A 22,318-nucleotide genomic window follows, 5' to 3' on the forward strand; every position below is an offset into this window, starting at 1 on the left:
TGGATCTGCACAGTCACAGGTAGAGGGTAGGAATCTATAAATACTCAGTTACTGACAGCACACAATGTTATAGGCTATCGATGTAGATAAATTTCAGATGTCAAGAATCCTCACACCAACATCACCTATTTTTAAAAGTCAGCTTTATGGGTCTGTTGCCTCCTCCAGCTAACATATTAACAGTGAGTTTGTATTCCAGAACTCTGGACTCAAACCTTTGTCTCTGAGGCAAGCTGCAGAGTCACAGTCAACCTTTGCACCTCATTTTGTGCCATGTCTTCTTTCTCTTTTACATCTCTTAGTTGCTGGCACAAATTCGTCACTTCCAGTTGCAATAGCTTCAGATCCTTGGAATGCTCCTCCTGTATTGTATTCAGTCTTTCCTTCAGAAAATCTATCAGACAGGACAGGAGGGTCATCAAGCAGTTTAAAGAAGGTCAGGAAAGGAAAAGAATCATGAACTCATCAAGCACCCACACAGGACCGAATTTCTGATGACGCTCTTCTCTCTATACCTGTTTTCTGTGGGTTCAAATCTTTTTCAGTTTGCAGACGAAGATGTTCATCTTCAAGGACTGGATGAGGCTTTCCAGACGGCACATTCAATTTACCAGAAACTCACAGTTCTTCCATAAAGTATCTGTTTTTCCTAAACAAATTATTTCATTCTGGATAGGGCTAATGATGTGCTGGCTCACAGGCTCTTCTAAACATTTTGGAGTTTCCAAGTGGCCTCTGGACAAAGATCCCAATATAACAATATTATAGGGTAATCCCAACCATCGAATCAATGTAACACTTCTACTGAGTATAAAAACTATAGTCTTTAGTTAACCAGTATCTGATAGCCCCTGCAAATTTAAACACAGAGAGCACGATTAGGTAAAGAGGATGAGACCAATGTGGGATGGGTAAAGACCACTGATTTTTTATTTATTTATTTTTTTTTGCGGTACGCGGGCCCCTCAATGTTGTGGCCTCTCCCGTTGCAGAGCACAGGCTCCGGACACGCAGGCTCAGCGGCCAGGCTCACGGGCCCAGCTGCTCCACGGCATGTGGGATCTTCCCGGACCGGGGCATGAACCCGTGTCCCCTGCATCGGCAGGCGGACTCTCAACCACTGCGCCACCAGGGAAGCCCAAGACCACTGATTTTTTAATGGTTATTTTCATCAGAATTTTTTGTAAACTTATTTTGTATGTAAAAGCAAGTGATATATAAAACATGTTAAATGCTAATTCTATAATGGTAAACTAAGAATTAAAGTTAGTATGGAGGCAGTATTTCACATCCTTTTTAGAAAACTTTTAAACAAAGTGATAATAAACATTCCCATTTTGTTCTAACATACTCAACACTGGTACAAATTTAATCTTTGCTGAAGAGTTATTTTTCTACGTGTGCTATAATACCAACTATACCAATTTTAGGTCTTCGTAAGAGACATTCAGGAAATATATACATAATTTTAAAGAAAATCACACCAGTAAATTCAACATTGGCCACTTAAGCACCCAGATTCCTCAAGGCCTTTTGACAATCTAACTTTTAATGGCAATAACTTCTTCAGGAGCACAAAGGAAAAACACAGTTCTTTTTTTGAGTACTTCATTCTAAACTATGAATTTTTTTTAAGACTTATAACCTCTCTTTTAATTTACAATAAATCTGGAGAAAGAAAATACAGACCATATTAATGGCATGAATCAAGTTGTAGATGTTCACCTTAACTAATATCAAAGTCTATTTTTAATTTTAAAAAAGGCCCCCAAATTTTTTTCTAATTATGTAAAAAATTACATTTGTTTTTAATCAAGTATTGAAGGAGAATAGGATATCAAAGTTTGTGCACCTAATTAACACACTTTAAAAATCTGTTTAGAATAGTGGTAGTAGCTCCATTACAGGAGGACAACTCTTTATCTTGCAAATATTTTCTAATTAATATTCTAATGTTATTTCTCAATTCTTTTCTAAGTACCTATTTCACCTGACAAACCACCCACACTGTGACTCCTTATTAGTAACCAGTGAGGCAAAATTCTTCAACCTACAAAGATATTGTAACACAATTTTTCAATTTGTTACCTTTTTTCACCAAAGTCCAACATTATTAGGTCATCCCTCAGAGAACTGGTCTGTTCCTCAACTATTCTCATCCTTTGCTGAAGTACCGTGAATGTTTCAGAAGCTGTAGCATTGATGCAGGCTGGAGAGAGGACTGGTCTGGACATTGTAGTTTCCATATGCACCTGAGATTAAAGTCACAATATTAGTGTAGTCGGTTCTATTATTGTTCAGAATGGCCACTGCCCCTTCCTGTGGAGGATTATACATCCCTGTCCTGTTGAGCTTGGAAATGGCCATGTGTCCTGCTTTGGTCAATTAAATGTGGGTAGAAGCTTTAAGAGCCAACTTGTCATTCATCATCTCTTTTCCCTTCTCCATGCGATGAGCAACATCCCAGATAGGGCCTGCTCCATGTGCCAAGATCCCAGAGTAAAGATTACATGAGCAGAGCCATGGCCCATCCTTGACATACAGTGTGAGTGAGCAAGAAACTAACGTTGTTATAAGCCACAGATTGTTAGGTAGTTTGTTACTGCAGCACAGTCTAGTCTAACCTGTCTGCTACTATTAGACATACACTAGGACCTATGACTTGGCTGAAGGAGTTATTACCTCTTTTCATTGCCAGCCATTTTCATTTTAACATATTCCCATCCAACCTTTCTGAAAACAAAACAAAACAACACTCTACAGTACTTGGATCTCCGAGCAGTTGTCATAAAATAGGTTTACCAACTACCTTGAAGCAGTGACTTTTAAAAAGAACTTGCAAACATAACTTCATAGCAAAGACTCTTTTACACTTACTGACATCAAATTTCCAGACTCCTCCCACAAGACCACATGAGAGTAAATGGGAGTAGTGAGACTACTCTTTCAGGTATTAGTGACAGAAGCAGAATCAGCTTATAAGAAGTCCCAACATTTAAACGAATCATGTGCTCAAAGTTCAATGACAAGATCATTGGTGGAAACTTTAAGGACATTTTCCTGCAACTCTATCCTGTACAGACAGTTCTATGCTAATCAAACCATAAACCTTAAGCATCACTAGCAATAGTGTATCTGTGGGAATGTGTTCACAAAGGCCCCACCTGGGATATTCGTAATACAACTTTCTCTCCCACTTGCTGTGTGATTAGATGCCTCCCCGAGGTATCCCAGGCAATGGAAGTGGGGACTCCCTTAGGTTCAAGTCACTAAAGGTGGTCCCCAGGACCCAGGGAAGGAATTAAAGAAGTCTTAAAACTGGTGGCAGGATTTAAGGGGGCACCAGCGGAAAGGCTGAGCTTCTTGCCAGTGTAACACTGTTACAGCCACTGAGGACAGCTCTCTAACCACCTTCTGTCTTTCCCCCACTGGTTCCAGAGAACGGCCTGTTTCTCTCTTTTTACTTAAAACAAAACAAAACAAACTCCAAACAAACAAACAAATACTTTACTGAGGAATAGTTGACAAATATAATTGTATACATTTAAAGTGTACAACATGATGATTATATATACATATACCTTGCAGAATGGTTACCAAGATAAAAATAATTAATACATCCACATAATTAACAACCTCACATAGTTAATGTAAGTAACTTTTTTTCTTTGTGGTAAGAATACTTAAAGATCTACTCTCAGCAACTTTCAAGTATACAATACCGTATTATTAACTATAGTCACCATGTTATACATTTGATCCTCAGAATGTCTTATTTGAAAAGGCAACCTGCAGAATGGGAGAAAATATTCGCAAACCATATATCTGATAAAGGGTTAATATCCAAAATATATAAAGAACTCATACAACTCAGTAGCAAAGGAAGAAACAATCCAATTAAAAAATGGGCAGAGGGCCTAAATAGACATTTTTCTAAAGAAAATATACAGGTGGCCAACAGGTACATGAAACGATGCTCAACATCACCAATCATCAGGGAAATGCAAATCGAAATCACAAGATAGTAGCTCACACCTGTTAGAATGGCTAGTTTTAAAAAGACAGATAACAAACGTTGGCAAGGATGTGGAGGAAAGGGAACCTTATGTACTGTTGGTGGGAATGTAAACTGGTACAGCCATAATGGAAAACAGTATGGAGGTTCCTCAAAAAATTAAAACTTGAACTACCATATGATCCAGCAACCCCACTCCTGGGTATATATCTGAAGGAACTAAAATCAATATCTTGAGATATCCACATATCCATGTTCACTGCACCATTGTTCACAATAGCCAAGAGATGGAAACAACCTAAACGTCCTTCAGTGGATGAACAGATAAAGATGTGATTTATATATATATATATATATATATATATATATATATATATATATATATATATATATATATATATATATATGGAATGTTATTCAGCCACATGAGAGGAAATCCTGCCATTTGCAGGATGAATCTGGAGGGCATTATGTTAAGTGAAATAAGCTGGACAGAGAAAAAACAATGTGTGGTTATCACTTATATATGGACTCTAAAAACCAAACAAACAAAAAAATCTGATTTCATAGAAACAGAGAATAGAATGGTGGTTGCCAGGGGCTGGAAGATAGAGGAAATGGAATGATGTAGGTCAAAGGGTACAAATTTTCTTTTTATTCTTATTTTATGCTCCTGACCAAGATTTCTCTCCTTTGTGCTCCTCTGTAAAACAGAATGCATTTCCGACACATATAACCTTTTTGAATTCTTTAGATTTTCTGTTAACAATCAGCTTAAGGGGGCTTCCCTGGTGGCGCAGTGGTTGAGAGTCTGCCTGCCGATGCAGGGGACACGGGTTCGTGCCCCGGTCTGGGAAGATCCCACATGCCGCGGAGCAACTGGGCCCGTGAGCCAAAATTACTGAGCCTGCGCGTCTGGAGCCTGTGCTCCGCAACAAGAGAGGCCGCGATAGTGGGAGGCCCGCGCACCGCGATGAAGAGTGGCCCCCGCTCGCCACAACTAGAGAAAGCCCTCGCACAGAAACGAAGACCCAACACAGCCAAAAATAAATAAATAAATAAAGCAAAACTGTCAACAAGTAAAAAAATAAAAACACTATTAAAAAAAAAAAAAAAAAAGAGAGGTAACATCTACTGGCATTTGAGCTTGGATGCTGTAAAAAAAAAAAAAAAAAAAAAAAAAAACAATCAGCTTAAGGACAGGGGGTAAAGAAGTTCTCTTCTATTAACTGCTTTTCATGCTTTCAATTCGTTCTTGAAGGGAATGACAAAAGTAGACCCAGATATTAATAGAGTCTCTGGATACACAAAGATGTGAAGTAAGGTTCATCTACATTTCTGAAAAAAGCCAGGTTTGGAGTTTCCTGCTCAGGTTACCACATGGGCCAGGATAGTGTCCCTCAGGTAATAGAAAGAAGAGCCTCGAAGACAAACCTTAGGGCTGGTTCTACTGCCATGAAACCAGGGCTAGGGTTGGGGGAACCACCAATAGTGTGGGGTGGGAAGAAAAGAGAGAGGTAACAGTGAAGAAACACCAGATGGGTTTACCCTCCATTCCATTTTCTGTCACCTGCTGTCTGGCTACTGCCAACATAGAAATAAACCAGGCCTGGGGTTGGGAGAAAAAGTATGGAAAGGGTGTTTAATGGGGTTTGTGACAGGCAGTTGGCTCCTTTGCCCTCCCTCCAAAAGCAGTTGAAAAGTTCATGTCTCCACCCTCCCTTACAGCTGGCACATCCATGTGACATATCCTGGCCAGTGAGACTTTAGGCAGAAGTTTGCAAGAAGCTTCTGGGAAGACTTTTTTTTTTTTTTCTGATAAAAAGAACAGAAATGATGGCACCTGTCCTTTCCTTCCCCTGTAGGATGCCCGGAGCTCTGAGGGCTCTCTTTAACTCAGCCATGCAGTACCTCACTGTTAAATGTAAACAAAGGGTCGGGGATCACCAGCATCTAAGAAACAAGGAAAAGGCCAGAGAAGCTCAGATTAACCTGACTTTTTGAAATAAAACTAGTAACCTCCAAACTTTGCTTATGTGAGAAATATAAACTTCTGTTTAGTCACACTTCCCTGTTGCTTGCAACAAGAGCAGTCCTGGAATACATAGTCGTCCCAGATAATAGTTGGTAGAGAAATGGGAAGAAGGAGGAGGTAAAGAAAATGACAAGCGGTGCCGGGGGTGGGAGGGGAGGGCAATTTCTGTGGCAACTTGTTAGGCCCAGGGAGCTGGTTATAATATAAAGGACTGTCTAATTAATTTATGTCAGAAGTCAGATCCATAATACTAACACAAATATAAAAGTTCATTTTTGGAAAAAAAAAATACAGAAAATGGAGTATAAGTTTCCCACATATTTTTAATAAGATGCAGATTCCCACCTAAAATTCTTTTGTGTAATTGTCGAAATGTCATAGTTTTGCTGTTATTTCCCCAAGGTACCCAAAATAGATATAAAATGCTTACATAACCTTACAGGGTATGTGTGTGCATTCAGCCATAAAAACAAGATGGAAAACAACACAAATTAAATGGCTTCATTTTCTCAGAAAAGAGAAAGTAAGTCTATATATGTTTAGGTAAGAATTTGATTGGCATCATCACTCACACCCACCTGAACCTGATCTATACTAGAGCGTCTCAGGCTTCTGGAGAGAAAAAATACTCTCAAACAAAAAAGAAGAAGAAACTTGGCCCCCAGCCTTTGAGGGAGAGGAGGTTTATAGAAAATTCATCCTATGGAGGGAGAGATCGAGGTGCCTGGGACACTGACTGACAGTGGGCAGAGGATAAAGCTTTTGAGTGAAATACATGGTGTTGTCCTTGAAATATCCTCTTAGTCAATCACTGAGGTTCAGGTCATCAAAGTGGATTCAAAAACGAAACAAGACAATCTACCCTTTGAGGATTTATTACAAACAGGTCTCAGGGTTAGTTGAAAATTCTTCCCTACCCCCTCACCACATGGGGAGAAAAGCAATGTCAAGGTCAGGAGAGCCCTCAGAAACAAAAATGGAAGCAATGGTGGCCCAGTAGCAAGAGCAGGACAGCCTTAATATCCACCAGGAAGTCCCTGAGTACCTGCGAGCCTGCTAAAGGAAGAGTAAAGTAAGAACTTGGGATCCAGTGAATCCGTTGATTTGAGGTTTAGAGTCAGGAGAGATTCTCATTTTCGCTGCAGTTGCTCATATATCCCTGCCTCTCCTCCCTTATCTGGCAGGTCCAAGAAAGGGTAACAGAAACACCATGCCTCCACACACAATCCGCAGGCCACCTGGAGGCCAGTGGCCGTAACTCTATGACTTCCATGCTCAGCAGACTTATAACTCTATATGTTATTAAGAAGTTACAGACTTTCAACTCTATCTATAACTTATGGGGATACAAGCCATAACTCTTCTTACAAGAAGAGAACTTAGCTCTAATTGCTAATATTCCAGCAAAGAGACTATAGCTTGAACATATCTGTGCTTTGCTGTTTTTGAAAAGGAGTAAATATCATTGAATGCAGTCTTGAACCTAAGTCCTGATGCTTGATAGCAACGATAATAAAAATACAAAGATATACGCTTTTATTTTTTAAAAAGTTAATTCACAATTACTTTCATAAATATATCATTATCAAATTAATACAGTGCTGTCTCTATGTTTAGGGAAAGTATTTCCAGAGAGCTCAGGTTACCTCACTGAAAGCATGGCATGAATAAGACAAATGTCATAAGTAATATACTAGTAAAAGCCAGGTGGCTTTGAAAAGGCAACACTTGCTTCTGTAGGCACAGGCTCCATTCTTATATCTGGCAATAGCTACAACTATATGCTGTTGGTTCCAAAGTAACAGGCCAGGAACTCAGTGTTGCTTACCACAGCCACTGGAAAATAATTTGGTAATATTTTCTTCATTCACTCATATGTCCAATAAACGTTTCCTGAATGCCTACCATGAGCCAGAAACTGTTTTGACACCAGGGAATACAGCAATGATCGAAAGAGACTAACTCCCTGCCCTCCTGAAGCTTATATTCCAGTTGAAGAAATAAGTAAAATATATAGTTTGTTCACCAGTGATAAGTACAATGGAGAAAAAGTAGGAAAGAGGATGGGAGGGAGGCTGTGGTGCAGGCTTCCAATTTAAACAGAGCGGTCAAAGGAAACCTCACTGAGATGATATTTAAGCAAAGACCTGGGAAGGAGGTACAGGAGTGACATAAGGATGGGACAGAAAGGTCCAGAAAGAGTGAACAGAGAGTGCAAAGGCCCTAAGTCAGAAGGCCTGATGGGTCCACAAACAGTAAGGAGGTCAGTTTGACTGGGAAGCACGAAGTGAAGGAGAGAATAGTGGGAGATAAGGTCAGAGAGTAATAACAGGACAGGTTACATAGAGCCTTAAAGGCTATTGTAAAGGTCTGCCTTTACTTTCAGAGCTATTGGAGGGTTTAGAGTGGAGAAGTGTTGTGATCTACCTTAATTTTTAACTGGATCGGTCTGCCTAGATGGTAGCCAGGCAGAGATGGTAGAAAGACAACAGCAAAGTAGGAAGACCAGTTGTAAAGCTGCTACAATAACCCAGGGGAGATGCCGCTGGCTAGGACCAGGGTGCTAGCAACGGAACAGTAAGAAGTGTCAGAGTCCAGACATATTTTAAAGATAGGTTTGGTTGATAGATTAGATGAGAAAGGATGCATTGGAAGCACGGTGCTGCCATTAACTGAGACAATGAAAGCCTTTAGGAAGAGCAAGTTTCAGGGGGAAAGATCAAGAGTTGTTTTGGAAATGTTAAATTTAAAACACGAAAGATGCCCAATACCTGACTGAACTTGTAGATTTGGAGTCAGGGGAGAAAGGTGGACCTTTCTCCCCTGACTCCAAATAAGGGATATAAATTCTGAAGTTGTCCATATATACATGGCTTTTAAAGCCGCGGAGACTGGATAACAGAGAACAGAAAAGATTCAAGGACCTAGTCCTGGGCACTCCAAGATCAGTGTGGAGCATTCAAGCCAGACTAACCCGAGCTTCACCTCAGTAAGCTCAGATTCTTAATCATTTTCTATCTTCAGAGCCCAGACAGTACATAGGACATTGTGGGTGGCAAACAGCGGTATAGTTCAACAAAAATTTAACTTTGTTCCAGCCTAATTGGTAGGAGCTGGGGAAACAGCAATGAACGAATGTAAATTCCTGACACCTGCTTTCTAACGAGTGGGCCAGGGAAGATAACCGGTGGCAAAACCAGAAAATTAACGAAATAGCTTTCCCAGGAACCTATAACGCCAACCTAACATATAAATAAAGAAAAGTCGGACTGGGGCTTATGCGCGACCCTCTCTGGTGGCTATCCTTCCCCCGCTGGAGCCAGGTCAATGCAAACCTCGCTCCTAAACGGTTTTCACCGGCATCCAGCGCAGACGCGCCATTAATCAGGGTCCTGAGGTCCAGAGGGCAAGAGTAAACTCCGCCAGCTAGGGGAGAGGGCGGCAGGGAGAGATGACTGGGACCTTATCTTAACTGCCGACCCGCCCCCGCGGACGCCGGACCTCCCAGGGCCCCGTAGCCTCACCCCACAGTCCATCTGTCCGCCTGTGGCTCTATCCGGCAGCAGGTGGGCTGGTTTCTATAGAACTAAGCGCTTAAACCTACCCGCTCTCCCGCGCGGTAGCTCCCGTACGCAGGCGCACCCGTGGCAGGGCATGCCGGGAATCACAGTTTTCCCGGCCCTGGAGGGCCCTCCGCCCCGGGCGGGACCCAGGCCGCTACCCGGGGGCGCGCACGGAGCGCGCAGCCCCGTGACCCGCACGACTACAGATCTTCGTTGTGCTCGCGAGCGGGGCACGCCGGGATAGGTAGTTTCAGCCCACTCACGTCCCGGAGGTCCTGCGGCGTCCGCTTTGCGGAAATACCCATCCCATGCCGGTGAGCGTGCGGCGTTTGGGTCATTTGACACATACCCTGCATCCGGTCAGAGTCCAAGAGAAGAAAATGTTTTTAGTTTTAGAAGGATGAAAGTATCAAGTAACTTACGAACGACAGGAAAATAAGATTTTGTTAATGAGCATAAAAAATGGTAAAAATACCGAGCTCAAACATTCTCATTGAAGAAAAAAACAAGCCCCTCTTCATCCTCATTCATCATGGCCAGACCGAGAGTAAAACACATGTCTGCTCCCTGGTTTTTTGTCTCTTCAGCATAATTTATTTCTTGCTTTGTCTACAGGTGAGTAGGTATTTCTGTTTGACTGTAAGTAGCTGCGAAACGAGAGAGAGCACCGAGAATAAAACTGCAGTCGTTTCTGAGTTTGGCTGTAAGACTGGGAATTCACACTTACCGGGAAGTCTTCTACAGTGAAAAGGCAACACGGCTTTGCTTTAGGTAGCTGGACAGAACACCTTTTACCAGCACCAGGGCAATTAATGTATTCTTCTCGTCTCTCTGGGGTTGCAGCTGAGAATAACTTTAGGCCTCAAGTGAATGCAGTCAGATCCGAGATGAGTCCTCCTTTGCTTAGCGAGTGGCTGGCTGAACTGATCTGGCAATTCTTATTCTGATAGACGAGACTCACGTGAGATGGAGAGAATGTCCAAACCACAGCTGTAAGGCATATTCATCAAACTGTAGGGCCATTCGGTGAAGGAGAAACGAGCACCGCAAACGTTATTCAGGTGAAGGGGCCAAATAAAGCTTTTAATATGAAAAGTGGGAGAGTATTTTAGAGCGTCAATACAAAGAGCCAATTACTCGTAAGTTTTCGCTTGCAGTGACCTCTGATTTATGGATGAAGATGGGGGATATATGTATGCACCTGGTAGATAATCTGCACACTTCAGTGTAATGAGAGTTTTCACCTTCTCCTTGACTGTCCATGTTAAACAGCAGTCAGGGAGCCAAACTGATTAAATTTAGTGTTTTTAATTTATTTTTCTCTGTCTACCATTTGGTAAAACACATTAGAATTTAAGTCAGGCAATTACAGAGTTAAAGAATCTGAAGTCGTCAATAAACTAATTCATCTGTTAGAGAAGGGGTTTCTGGACACCTGAGAATTTACTATATTAAAAGTCTGGGGTTTTTTTGTTTTGCGGTACGTTGGCCTCCCACTGTCATGGCCTCTCCCGTCTCGGACCACAGGCTCCGGACACGCAGGCTCAGCGGCCACGGCTCACGGGCCCAGCCGCTCCGCGGCATGTGGGCTCCTCCCGGACCGGGGCACGAAACCGCGTCCCCTGCATCGGCAGACGGACCCTCAACCACTGCGCCACCAGGGAAGCCCTAAAAGTCTGTTTTTATTCTAAGTGCCTGGACGTATTGATTTTTTTTTCTATTTCCCTCTTGATTTTCAATTGATAAATAGTTTCACACTTGTTGACCCCACTCAAAAACAAGGTCTTTTCAACCATGGAAATCCTAGGGATTCCATGAGGACCATCCTCTCTCATGACTACTATGATAGCCTTCTAACTGGTTTTCTGATCACTCTTCCCAAAGCATCCTTCATATAGCTACTAAAATGATCTTTTGAGAAAGTAAATCTGATTATCTTATTCCCTTGCTTAAAAACATTTACTTGTTCCCCACTTGAACTTTTAGTTTCCCATTGAACAGTATGAAGCCCAAATTTCTAATGGCTTCAGCCTAATCCACCAGCCTCATCTGCATCTGGCCCCCCAAGGGAACCTTGAATTCAAGCCTACAGGCACGTCCTTGTGCTTGCAGGCTCTGCGCCCTCCGCCAGGCATGCCCTGCCTCTTATCAGTGTGGTGAATTCAACAGAAATGTAACCTCTTCTGTAGAGCCATTCTGTTCCCTCCCAAAGTGTTTATTGTACAGCGTTAATTGTCAGTGTGCCTTACCTCCCCTTGATTAGGCTGTAAGCTACTTGAGGACAGGACCTTTGTTCTCTTTATTTTGATTTTTAAATTTTCAACAGCAAGCACAATGCCTGGCAGACAGTAGAGGCTTGGTAAGTCCTTGTTTAGTGAATGAATTAATGAATAAATTTTGAATGCTTCTACAGAGGCTATGTCTCACTCTCCTGACTAATCTTATATAATCATGGTACAGTGATCAAAACTAAGAAATTAGTACTGGTATGATACAGTTAATGAAACAACAAACTGCATTTGGATTTCATCAGTTTACCCACTAATGTCTTTTTTCTGTTTCAGGATGCAGTCCAGGAGCCTGCATTGCATTTACTTGTCCTGTCTCCTTCCTCAGCCTTTGTCTTTCATGACCTTAGGATCTTTGAAGACTACTGGTCAGTTATTTTGTAAAATGTCCCTCAATTTGGGTTTGTCACGATTTCTCATGACTAGATCGAGGTTATGCAATTTGGGAAAAATACCACAGAAGTGATATTGTGTACTTCTTGGTGCCTCATATTCGGGGGGACATGATATGCCTGCCTTATTACTGTTTAAGTTAATATTCATCCCTTGCTTAGGGTGATGCCTGTTAGATTTCTCCAGTAATCTTACTGTGTTCTTCTCTGTAACTAATAAGTATTTGGGGAGAGACACTTCAAGCCTGTGCAAATATCCTGTTTCTCCTTAAACTTTCACCCACTAAATTTAGCTGGTTTTTCTTGCTAACAGCTTTTATGGTGTGTTAATGGTGGCTTTCTATTTTCCTCATTTACTAGTTTGAGTTCTTTTGTAGAGACGAGTTGTATGTTTTCTCCCATTTATTTATTTATTCAGTTATTTACATCAGTATGAGCTTGTGGATATTTATTTTATTCTTTGGGTTATAATTCAATACCATTATTCTTTTATTTCTGAAATTGTTCCAGCTTTGGCCATTCAGAGACCATTAAGGAGCCACTGTGTCTCTTTTTTTTTTTTTCTTTAAGCACTACCCTACTTTCTATCATTGCATGATTTCCAGGCTCATCTTGTATTTTCCTGGCCCAGCCCTAGATTCAACCACTTCTCCAAGGAGCCCTGTTTCTTTTTATTAAAGAATGGTATTTAAAATCTGAATGCTAGGCTATCACTGCTTCTAGTTCCTCTCAGAAGACAGAGATAGGAAATATATGTATAAATACCACCCCATGCATACACATTAATATATCTATATTTCTGTATCTATCTGTGTATATATATATATATGTTTTACATGTATGTAAATGTGTGGATATATAAATAAGACCTGAGTTCATACTGATATTCCCACTCAAATCCAGCACCACAGTTTATTCTAACTTTTGCCCTTTCTTTTAACTTCCTTCTGTGACTGTGGGAAACCTGGCTCTCAATATCCACAATACATCTACTTGCATGTTCAACCCTAGTACACATATAAAGCAGTTTTTAAAATTGCTAATCCATACCGGATAAGAAACACATTTAAAACTAGAGCATGTTGTTTGGGCACAGATCTTTTTGTCTTTAGCCTTATAGCACCCAGTCCAAACACCATTTTCCAAAGTTACTTGGGTCACTCCTTTCTTCTCCACCTGCTTCAGGGTGGCTATTTGATTTATTTGTAATACAGTTAGATTTATATGTCCCAGTCTGCATTCCAGCTTGTGTTCAGTCCAAATCCTGGTTGGTTTTATCTAATTTCCATATGGCAAAATGTACCATTTGTGGTACATTTTGAGTACCACGGTCCAACGAGTTTCAACAAATTATTAGAGTTTTCTATCTCCCACCACAGTTGTATACAGAAGTTTCCTCACCCTCAAAATTCCATCATTCTACCCCTTAATAGTCAATGCCCCCCCACCTCCCAGCCTCTGACAACTACTGATATGTTTTCCATACCCATAATTTTGCTTTTCCAAAATGTCATGTTAATGCAGTCATACCCTTTGGGTCTGACCTCTTTCATTTTAGCAAATGCATTTAAGATTTATCCATGTTGTTGCATGAATCAATAATTCATTTTGGGGCTTCCCTGGTGGCGCAGTGGTTGAGAGTCCGCCTGCCGATGCAGGGGACACGGGTTCATGCCCCGGTCCGGGAAGATCCCACATGCTGTGGAGCGGCTGGGCCCGTGAGCCATGGCCGCTGAGCCTGCGCGTCCAGAGCCTGTGCTCCACAACGGGAGAGGCCACAACAGTGAGAGGCCCGCGTACCGCCAAAAAAAAAAAAAAAAAAAAAATTCATTTTTATAGCTGACTAGCATTCCACTGTATTGATATATCAGTTTGCTTATTCATTCACTGGTTGAAGGACATCTCAGTTGTTTCCAGTTTGGGGGGGGTGGTTGTTAATAAAGCTTCTATAAATATTTGCATAGAAGTTTTTGTGTAAAAATAAATTTTTCATTTCTCTTGGATTAGACACTTAGGAGTGGGATTGCTGGATTATATAGTAGGTATATGTTTAAATTTGTAAGACTGCCAAACTGCTTTCCACAGTGGCTCTACCATCTTGCATATACATCAACAATGTATGGCATTCCCAGTTGCTTCTCATCCTTGTCCACACTTGATAGTGTCAGTATTTTTTTTCTTTAGCCATTCTAGTAAGTGTGTAGTGGTATCTTGTGGCTTAATTCACATCTCCTCAGTGACTAATGATGTTGAACATATTTTCATAAGCTTATTTGACATGAATGTATCTTTTATAATAATTTGTCTGTTCATACCTTTTGCCCATTTTAAAAATGGGGTAGTTTTTTTCTGATAAATTTTTTGAGATACAAGTCCTTTATCAAAATGTGATTTGACAACATTTTCTCTTAGTCTGTGGCTTGTCTTTTCATTCTCTGAATGGTGTTTTGCAGAGCAAAAGTTTTTAATTTTGATAGAACCAACTTACCAGTTTTTTTTCTTTTATGTATTGCTCTTTAGGTGTCATACCTAAAAATTCCTTGCCTAACCCTAGGTCATGCAGATTTTTTCTTATGATTTCTTCTGGAAGTTGTACCATTTTGTGTTTTACTTTTAGGTCTATGATCTAGAGTTATTTTTTAAAATTAGGTATGAGGTATAAGTTGTTTTGTTTTTGGTTATGGACATCCAATTATTCTAGCACTATTGTTGGGAAGATTATCCATCCTTTCTTCTAGTGCAACACTGTCTTTGGTTAGTGTAGTTTACAATATTTCTTGAAATCAGAAAGTGTAGTCTTCCAACTTTGTTCTTCTTTTTCAACTTTATTTTGGCTATTCTAATTCTTTTGCTTTTCTCTAGAAATTTAAAAATCAACTTGTTGATACCAACAAAAAATTCTGCTAAGGTTTTGATGGGGAATATGCTGAATCTGTATATCAAGTTGGAGAGAATTTAGGATTAATATTATTGAGTCTCAATCCACGAACATGATATATCTCTCTACTTATTTAAGTCTTCTTTGATTTATTTTATCAGTATTTTATAGTTTTCAGCATATAGATCCTATTCATAGTTTGATTTATATCTATGTTTTCTTTTTTTGGTGCTATTGTAAATATTGTTTAAAAATTTTTTAAATCCAAGTTAGTTTATAGAAATGTAATTGACTTTTGTATTTATCTCTTATCCTGTGACTTTGGTAAATTCACTAACTAGTTTTAGGAACTGTTTTTGCTATAATTGGGGGGATTTTCTATGTAAAAATCCTGTCATCTGTATATAAAGTATTTTCCCCCCTTACAATCTGAAATGACTTTATTTTTCTCACCTTGTTGCACTGGCTAGGACTTTCACTGTGGTGTTGAGTAGGAGTGGTGAAAGGAGATTATCTTTACCATGTTCCCATTAAGTTTGATATTAATTGTAAGTTTTTTATGGTTATCCTTTATCAGGTTAAGGAATCTTCCTTCCATTTCTAGTTTGTTGAGAGTTTTTATTATGAAGCGATGTTGAATTTTGTCAAATGCTATTGAGATAATCATGTTTTGTTTTGTTTTGTTTCTTCTTTAGTCTGGTAATCTGGTGAATTACACTGCATTTTCAGAAGTTGAACCAACCTTGTATTCCTAGGTTTTGCCCGACTTCGTCATTCTGTATTATTTTTGTTATATATGCCTAGATTTGATTTGCTAATAGTTTTTCTTTTAATTTTTATTTTATATTGGACTATAGTTGATTTACAATGTTGTGTTACTTTCAGGTGTACACAAAGTGATTCAGTTATACATATACGTATATTTATTCTTTTTCAGTTTCTTTTCCCATATAGGTTATTACAGAATATTGAGTAGAGTTCCCTGTGCTATACAGTAGGTCCTTATTGATTATCTATTTTTTTGTTTTGTTTTGTTTTGTTTTGCTTTTTTTGTGGTACGCGGGCCTCTCACTTGTTGTGGCCTCTCCCACTGCGGAGCACCGTCTCTGGATGCTCAGGCCCAGCGGCCATGGCTCACAGGCCTAGCCGCTCCGCAGCATGTGGGATCATCCTAGACCGGGGCACAAACCCGTATCTCCTGCATCGGCAGGCGGACTCTCAACCACTGCGCCACCAGGGAAGCCCTGATTATCTATTTTATATTTAGTAGTGTGTATATGTTAATCCCAACCTCCTAATTTATCCCTTCCTGCAACCTTTTCCCTTTGGTAACCATAAGTTTGTTTTCTAAGTCTGTGAGTGTTTCTGTTTTGTAAATAAGTTCACTTGTATCATCTTTTCAGATTCCACATATAAGTGATATCATATGATATTTGTCTTTCTCTATCTGACTTACTTCACTTAGTATGATAATCTTTAGGCCCATGCAGGTTGCTGCAAATGGCATTATTTCATTCATTTTTATGGCTGAGTTATATTCCATTTATATATGTACCATATCTTATTGCTAATAGTTTATTGAGGATTTTTGTATCTATGTTTGTGGGGGGATACTGGTATTTATTTTCAGTTTATTATAATGTGTTTGGTTGTGATATTAGGATAATCCTAGCAGTATAAAATACATGAGAACTGTTTCCTCTTCTTATATTTTCTGAAAGGGATTATTTAGAATTGATATTATTTCTTCCTTAAGTGTTTTTTAGAATTTGCCAGTGAACATTTGGGCCTGGTGTTTTCTCTGTTGAAAGGTTTTGAACTACAAATTCAGTTTCTTTAATAGCTATAGGACTAGGTTTTTTTCTCTTTTTTTTTTTGGTATTGCAGTGTTTTTTAGTGAGTTTAAGTAATTTTTGTCTTTTAATAATTGGTCTCTTTTATCTGAGTTGATTTATAGGCATAGAGTTGTTTACAGTCTTTTTTTATTATCCTTTTATTCTCTGTGGGATCTGTTGTGATACTTCCTCTTTCATTCCTAATATTGGCAGTTTTTGTCTTCTGTCTATTTTCTTGGTCAGTATGGCTAGAGGTTTATCAATTTTATTGATTTTTTTTCAAAGAACAAGCTTTTGGTTTCATTGATTCTCTCTATTGATTTTCTGTTTTTAAATTTATTGATTTTTTTCTCTCATGTTTATTATTTAAACCAGAATATTTTCAAGAATAAAAAGGGGGTACTATTAATAATTAAACCAAGATAAAAAGCACAAACTGGAAATGTTCCAGGAAAACCAGGATGTATGGTCACTCAACCTATAGGATATGTGGGATGCGGAAAATGGTAGCTGGGAACCTCTGTGGGAATAAAACTTTACAGTGTATACCTTTTAGTATTATTTTCATTTTTAATCATTTGAATGTATAACCTATTAAAAATAAAATAAATGTACTTCTTTAAATATCTGGCATAAAGTAAGATTTCAATGTATGCTGTTGAATAAACGAATAAATCAGTCGATTAGTTAGCATTGGTGATTACCTGAGTTTCATTGGAGAAAATGGGATAATCATTATATATCCAACTCTGAAATTCTACAACATATGTATCAGAATTGAATGATTAGTTTGCTCTGTATTCCTAACCTGCAGGTTTGGTGACATGAATATTATTATCTCAGACTTGGTTATATTGTTCTCATTATTTATATCTTTCTTTGCCTGTTTTTTGATTTATTTGAAGCATCTTACATATGAAGAAAGAGTAAACTGCAACTTACTGTAGAAAATCGGGAGAAAAGAAAGGGGCATCATTGAGGTCCTGCAGAGGGCATCACTGAGGGTTTCCTCAGCACTGTTCCTTTTCCTCAGAACCTGTGCCTCATCTCCATGGTTACTGTGGGGATTTCCATTTTCATACTTTGCTCTGTATATATGTCTCCAGCACAGCCAGAGTCTTTTCCACATAATTTTTGGCCAAGAGAAGCTGCACAGTAATGGGAAAATTGATGAGAAATAAAATTTATAAAGTGGTTGTTTAGAATTCAATGGGTGAAATGTTATAACTGCAGCAAGGACCTTAGTTCAGTTGTTTCTGAAATTTAGCTGCATTATTGTATATTCAGTGCCTCCTTGAGTTCCATGAGTCAATAAATCATATGAATAGAATAAAATTTTATTTATGGAATGAAAAAAGTTTCTTAAAGAATGATCTGATAAGTTAAATGTAAGTAATGAATTCAGATAAGTGTTCCTATAAATAATAAGAATGCTCCTATTTTTAATAATCAAAGATTAACTCAGCCCTTCAAAACACAAGGCTCTGGAATAAGCTACAGGTCAGTATTACAACAAGAATGTGTCTCATCTAAAATATAGGAAATTTCAGGTGGGTGAAAAAGGTGGAAATCAAAATAATGTTTTACCCAGACATTGAATTCTAAACAGCCAATTTATAGATCTTATTTCTTAGAATATGTTCCATTATTGCTAAGGTTCTATGATTCCTTTATAGACCTCTCATAATTATATTTGGACAGACATGACACCTTGTTACAATAGTGATAATCCCTACAGAATATAAATATATGTATTCCACTAAAAACATTCAAATCGAGATCAAGGTCTCACTTGGATATCTTGGTGAAACAATGATCAAATGGTAAAAGGTTAAATCTTTATAAAACATTATTTATTAAGATTATATGACAAAGTAGAACTGTTTCTCCTCTGGCACTCAACAAATAGAAAAATCCATATTCCCATTGCTTTCTTCTTTGTTTCCTCCATAACAATCAGTACTGAAAACCCACAAAGATAATAAATTCAGTCAAACATATTGATGATAAAATCAAGCTTCTATATTAGCTCTGAAGTGCATACTGTCTCTTGAAACCTTTGACAACTTGGCTGGTTTCATTTTCTACCCCCGTGTATTCTCTTCCTGGAAAGTGTCCTGGCTTCTTAAAATAACTGTTCATGGAAAACATTCTTTCTAGATACAGCACTATGAAGATATAATATTTTTCCTTATATAAGCTCAACAGCTTAATAAAGTCAAAAGGACTACTATTTAATATGATAATAAAGAAATTGAGTTCATATATTCCTTATTCTAGAATTACAGTATTAAATATTTTTCTTAAACAGAAATCTATCTTTGTTCTAGAAATATTAACCAATATGCCTGACTCTTTAGCTGTATGTTCTTGGGAAAGTTACTAGACTCTCCATATTTTAGTTTCCATATTTGTAAAGTAGAGAGGATTAAGTAAGTTAATAATACCACCAGGATACAACTGTCTATAGGTCTCTCACATTTCTCTATGACTTGTGAAGAAAGGCACTGATTTCCCTTTCTCTGGACTCTCTTTTCAAGAATTTTTTTTTTTTTTTTTTTTTTTTTTTTTTGCGGTATGCGGGCCTCTCACTGTTGTGGCCTCTCCCGTTGCGGAGCACAGGCTCCGGACGCGCAGGCTCAGCGGCCATGGCTCACGGGCCCAGCCGCTCCGCGGCACGTGGGATCTTCCCAGACCGGGGCACGAACCCGTGTCCCTTGCATCGGCAGGCGGACTCTCAACCACTGTGCCACCAGGGAAGCCCAAGAATATTTTTAGAGGGAAAATAGAGATAGAGTCTGCCTCTGGAGCAAAGGGAAGGCTTGCTTACCATCCATTATAAAAGATTTGGATTCCCAAAGCTCAGGGATCCCTTCTTGTAACACCATCCACTTCATATGCAATGAGACCCCTCTGGTAATTTGAGGAAAAGGGAACTAATGCAAACATGCTGATCCTTATGCTGCTTGCTGTGTCCAGAGTAACAAAGTCCTTTGTCTCTTACCCAGGAGTCTCGTGTCTCTGTCAGCATCCATGAAACTGTGGCAGGATAACTTGTTAGCTTGAAAGTAGGGTAAAATCTGAGATCCTTTACAGTTTTTGGCACATATGACAGTCTTGGAGTCTGGAATGTAGAAAATGTTCAACAAATATTAATATTTATCACCATCAACATTATTTAGCATCAAAAATACTAAGATTTGACCTAGCAATTATACTTCTGGGAATTTGTCAGGCTGAAAGTTGTGAGATATGTGTAAAGTGCTAGATATTAATTGTAAATTTTTAATAAAAATTTAAATGACCATCCTATAAAAATGCTATCACCACAGTAATACCATCAAACACAGCCATTCTAAAACTCAGTGTCATAAAGCCAAGCATTTATTTTCACACTTGTGATGTCTGTAAGTTGGCTGGGAAAACTCTGCTCCATGTGTCCCCTTCTGGGGCCCAGGCAAAAGGGGACAGTGACTATCTGGGGCATACTCTTCTTGGGAATGACGGAAGAACAAGAGGGCAAGCCCAATTGCACGAGCACGTTTCAAGCCTCTGCTTGTGTCACATCTGATAATATCCTAATGGTCAAAGCAAGTAACACAGCCAAGCCCGAAGTCAAGACATGGGAAATTATACCAAGACCACCACAAAGCCATGGTAAGGATGTTCAATGTACTATAGAAGAGTGAAAGATTGGAATCCACCATTTACTCTACCATAATCAATAGGAAAGTGGCTAACTAAGTACAGTGTATTCATACTAAGCAGCCATCAGAAAGAATGAGTGAATCTGAATGTTCTAAAATGGAAAATGTATACAATACATTACTGAACGAAAAGAACAAATTGTGAGATATGCATATGATCTATTTTCATTTAAAAGAAAAACCTTTGAATACATGTATTTATTTTATATGGACAATAAAGAGCTTGAATAGATATACAAACCGTTAGTATTTATCTTCAGGATTGGAATTGGGAGATGAGGGATAAATTCCTTCCACTTTATGCTTTATGCACTTTTGTATTATTAGAAAAAATGTTTTATAAATATGTTTTACTTTTGTAATAAAAAACCTGATAAAGATAAGACAAAAAGTACTAAAAGAAAATGACAAAAATGTTTTTAGCTTCCAGGTATTTTTTAGTTGATGTCTCATTTTTCATTCCCTTTCCCCAGTATACATAAGAATAAAATAATTCTAATACCTAGAAGATTTTCGTCTCAGATCCTGCCCCTACAAAACTTCATTCTGCTTCAGAAATGATTTGTTTCATTCCACATAATCACCCTTAGACTTATGTGATACATTTTGATCCTGTTGGGTCTCTCGGTAGAGCAGAGAATTCCTAATAATATTTAAGGATTTTCTGAGTTTCTTGACATTTATTTCAGATATGTAGTTTTTCTGTTTTAAAATTCCCATTTGGTTCTTTTTTGTTATTACTATAGTTTCTATTTCTTTTTTAAAAAAATAAATTTCTTTATTTCTGGCTGTGGTGGGTCTTTGTTGCTGCGCCCGGGCTTTCTCTAGCTGTGGCGAGTGGGGGGCTACTCTTCGTTGTGGTGCACGGGCTTCTCGTTGCGGTGGCTTCTCTTGTTGCGGAGCACGGGCTCTAGGCACACGTGCTTCAGTAGTTGTGGCACGTGGCCTCAGTGCTTGTGGCTCGTGGGCTCTAGAGCTCAGGCTCAGTAGCTGTGGCGCACGGACTTAGTTGCCCCACGGCATGTGGGATCTTCCTGGACCAGGGCCTGAACCCATGTCCCCTGCATTGGCAGGAGGATTCTTAACAATTGCGCCACCGGGGAAGCCCTAGTTTCTATTTCTTAGTTGAGAAGATCTCTATCTTTTCATCCATTTCAAGTGTTTACCTTTACTTCATGGCGTATTGTTAAAATAGCTACTTTAGAATCTTTGTCTGATGTTTCCACCATCTGTATCAAGAGCCAGCAAACTAAAGCCTGTAAACCAAATCCAACCTATTGTCTGGTATTGTTTGGTTCATGAGCAAAGAATTGTTTTCACACTACAGTTTTAACCAAAGCTAAACTTTTAAATGGTTGGGAAAAAAATTTTTTAAAGGCTAATATTTTGTGATATGAAAGTTACATGAAATTAAAATTTCACTTTCCATAAATACAAATTTATTGGAACACAGCCATGCTTATTCATCAACATGTTGTATGTGACTGCTTTTGTACCACAATGACAGAGCTGAGTTGTTGTGGCACAGATCATATGGCCCAAATAACCGAAAATGTTCCTTCCATTTGGCTGTTTACATAAAAAGTTTGCACCTGATCTGGGTTA

At 39.0% G+C, this 22,318-nt stretch overlaps 1 protein-coding gene across 1 annotated transcript in view; it reads right to left on the reverse strand.

Annotated features, from left to right (window-relative positions):
* CCDC150 (coiled-coil domain containing 150) overlaps positions 1-9,654 on the reverse strand; it is a 92,238-nt gene extending 82,584 nt beyond the window's left edge. The window contains 6 exon segments of the mRNA XM_082631344.1: positions 216-394; positions 516-554; positions 557-602; positions 606-735; positions 2,089-2,252; positions 9,575-9,654. Coding sequence (XP_082487470.1) covers positions 216-394; positions 516-554; positions 557-602; positions 606-735; positions 2,089-2,252; positions 9,575-9,586 — 570 coding nt within the window. The 5' untranslated portion in view covers positions 9,587-9,654.
* Between the last annotated feature and the right edge of the window lie 12,664 nt (positions 9,655-22,318).

The sequence above is a fragment of the Mesoplodon mirus genome (assembly GCF_964341445.2).
Source record: "Mesoplodon mirus genome assembly, chromosome: 8".
Lineage (NCBI taxonomy): Eukaryota > Metazoa > Chordata > Mammalia > Artiodactyla > Ziphiidae > Mesoplodon > Mesoplodon mirus.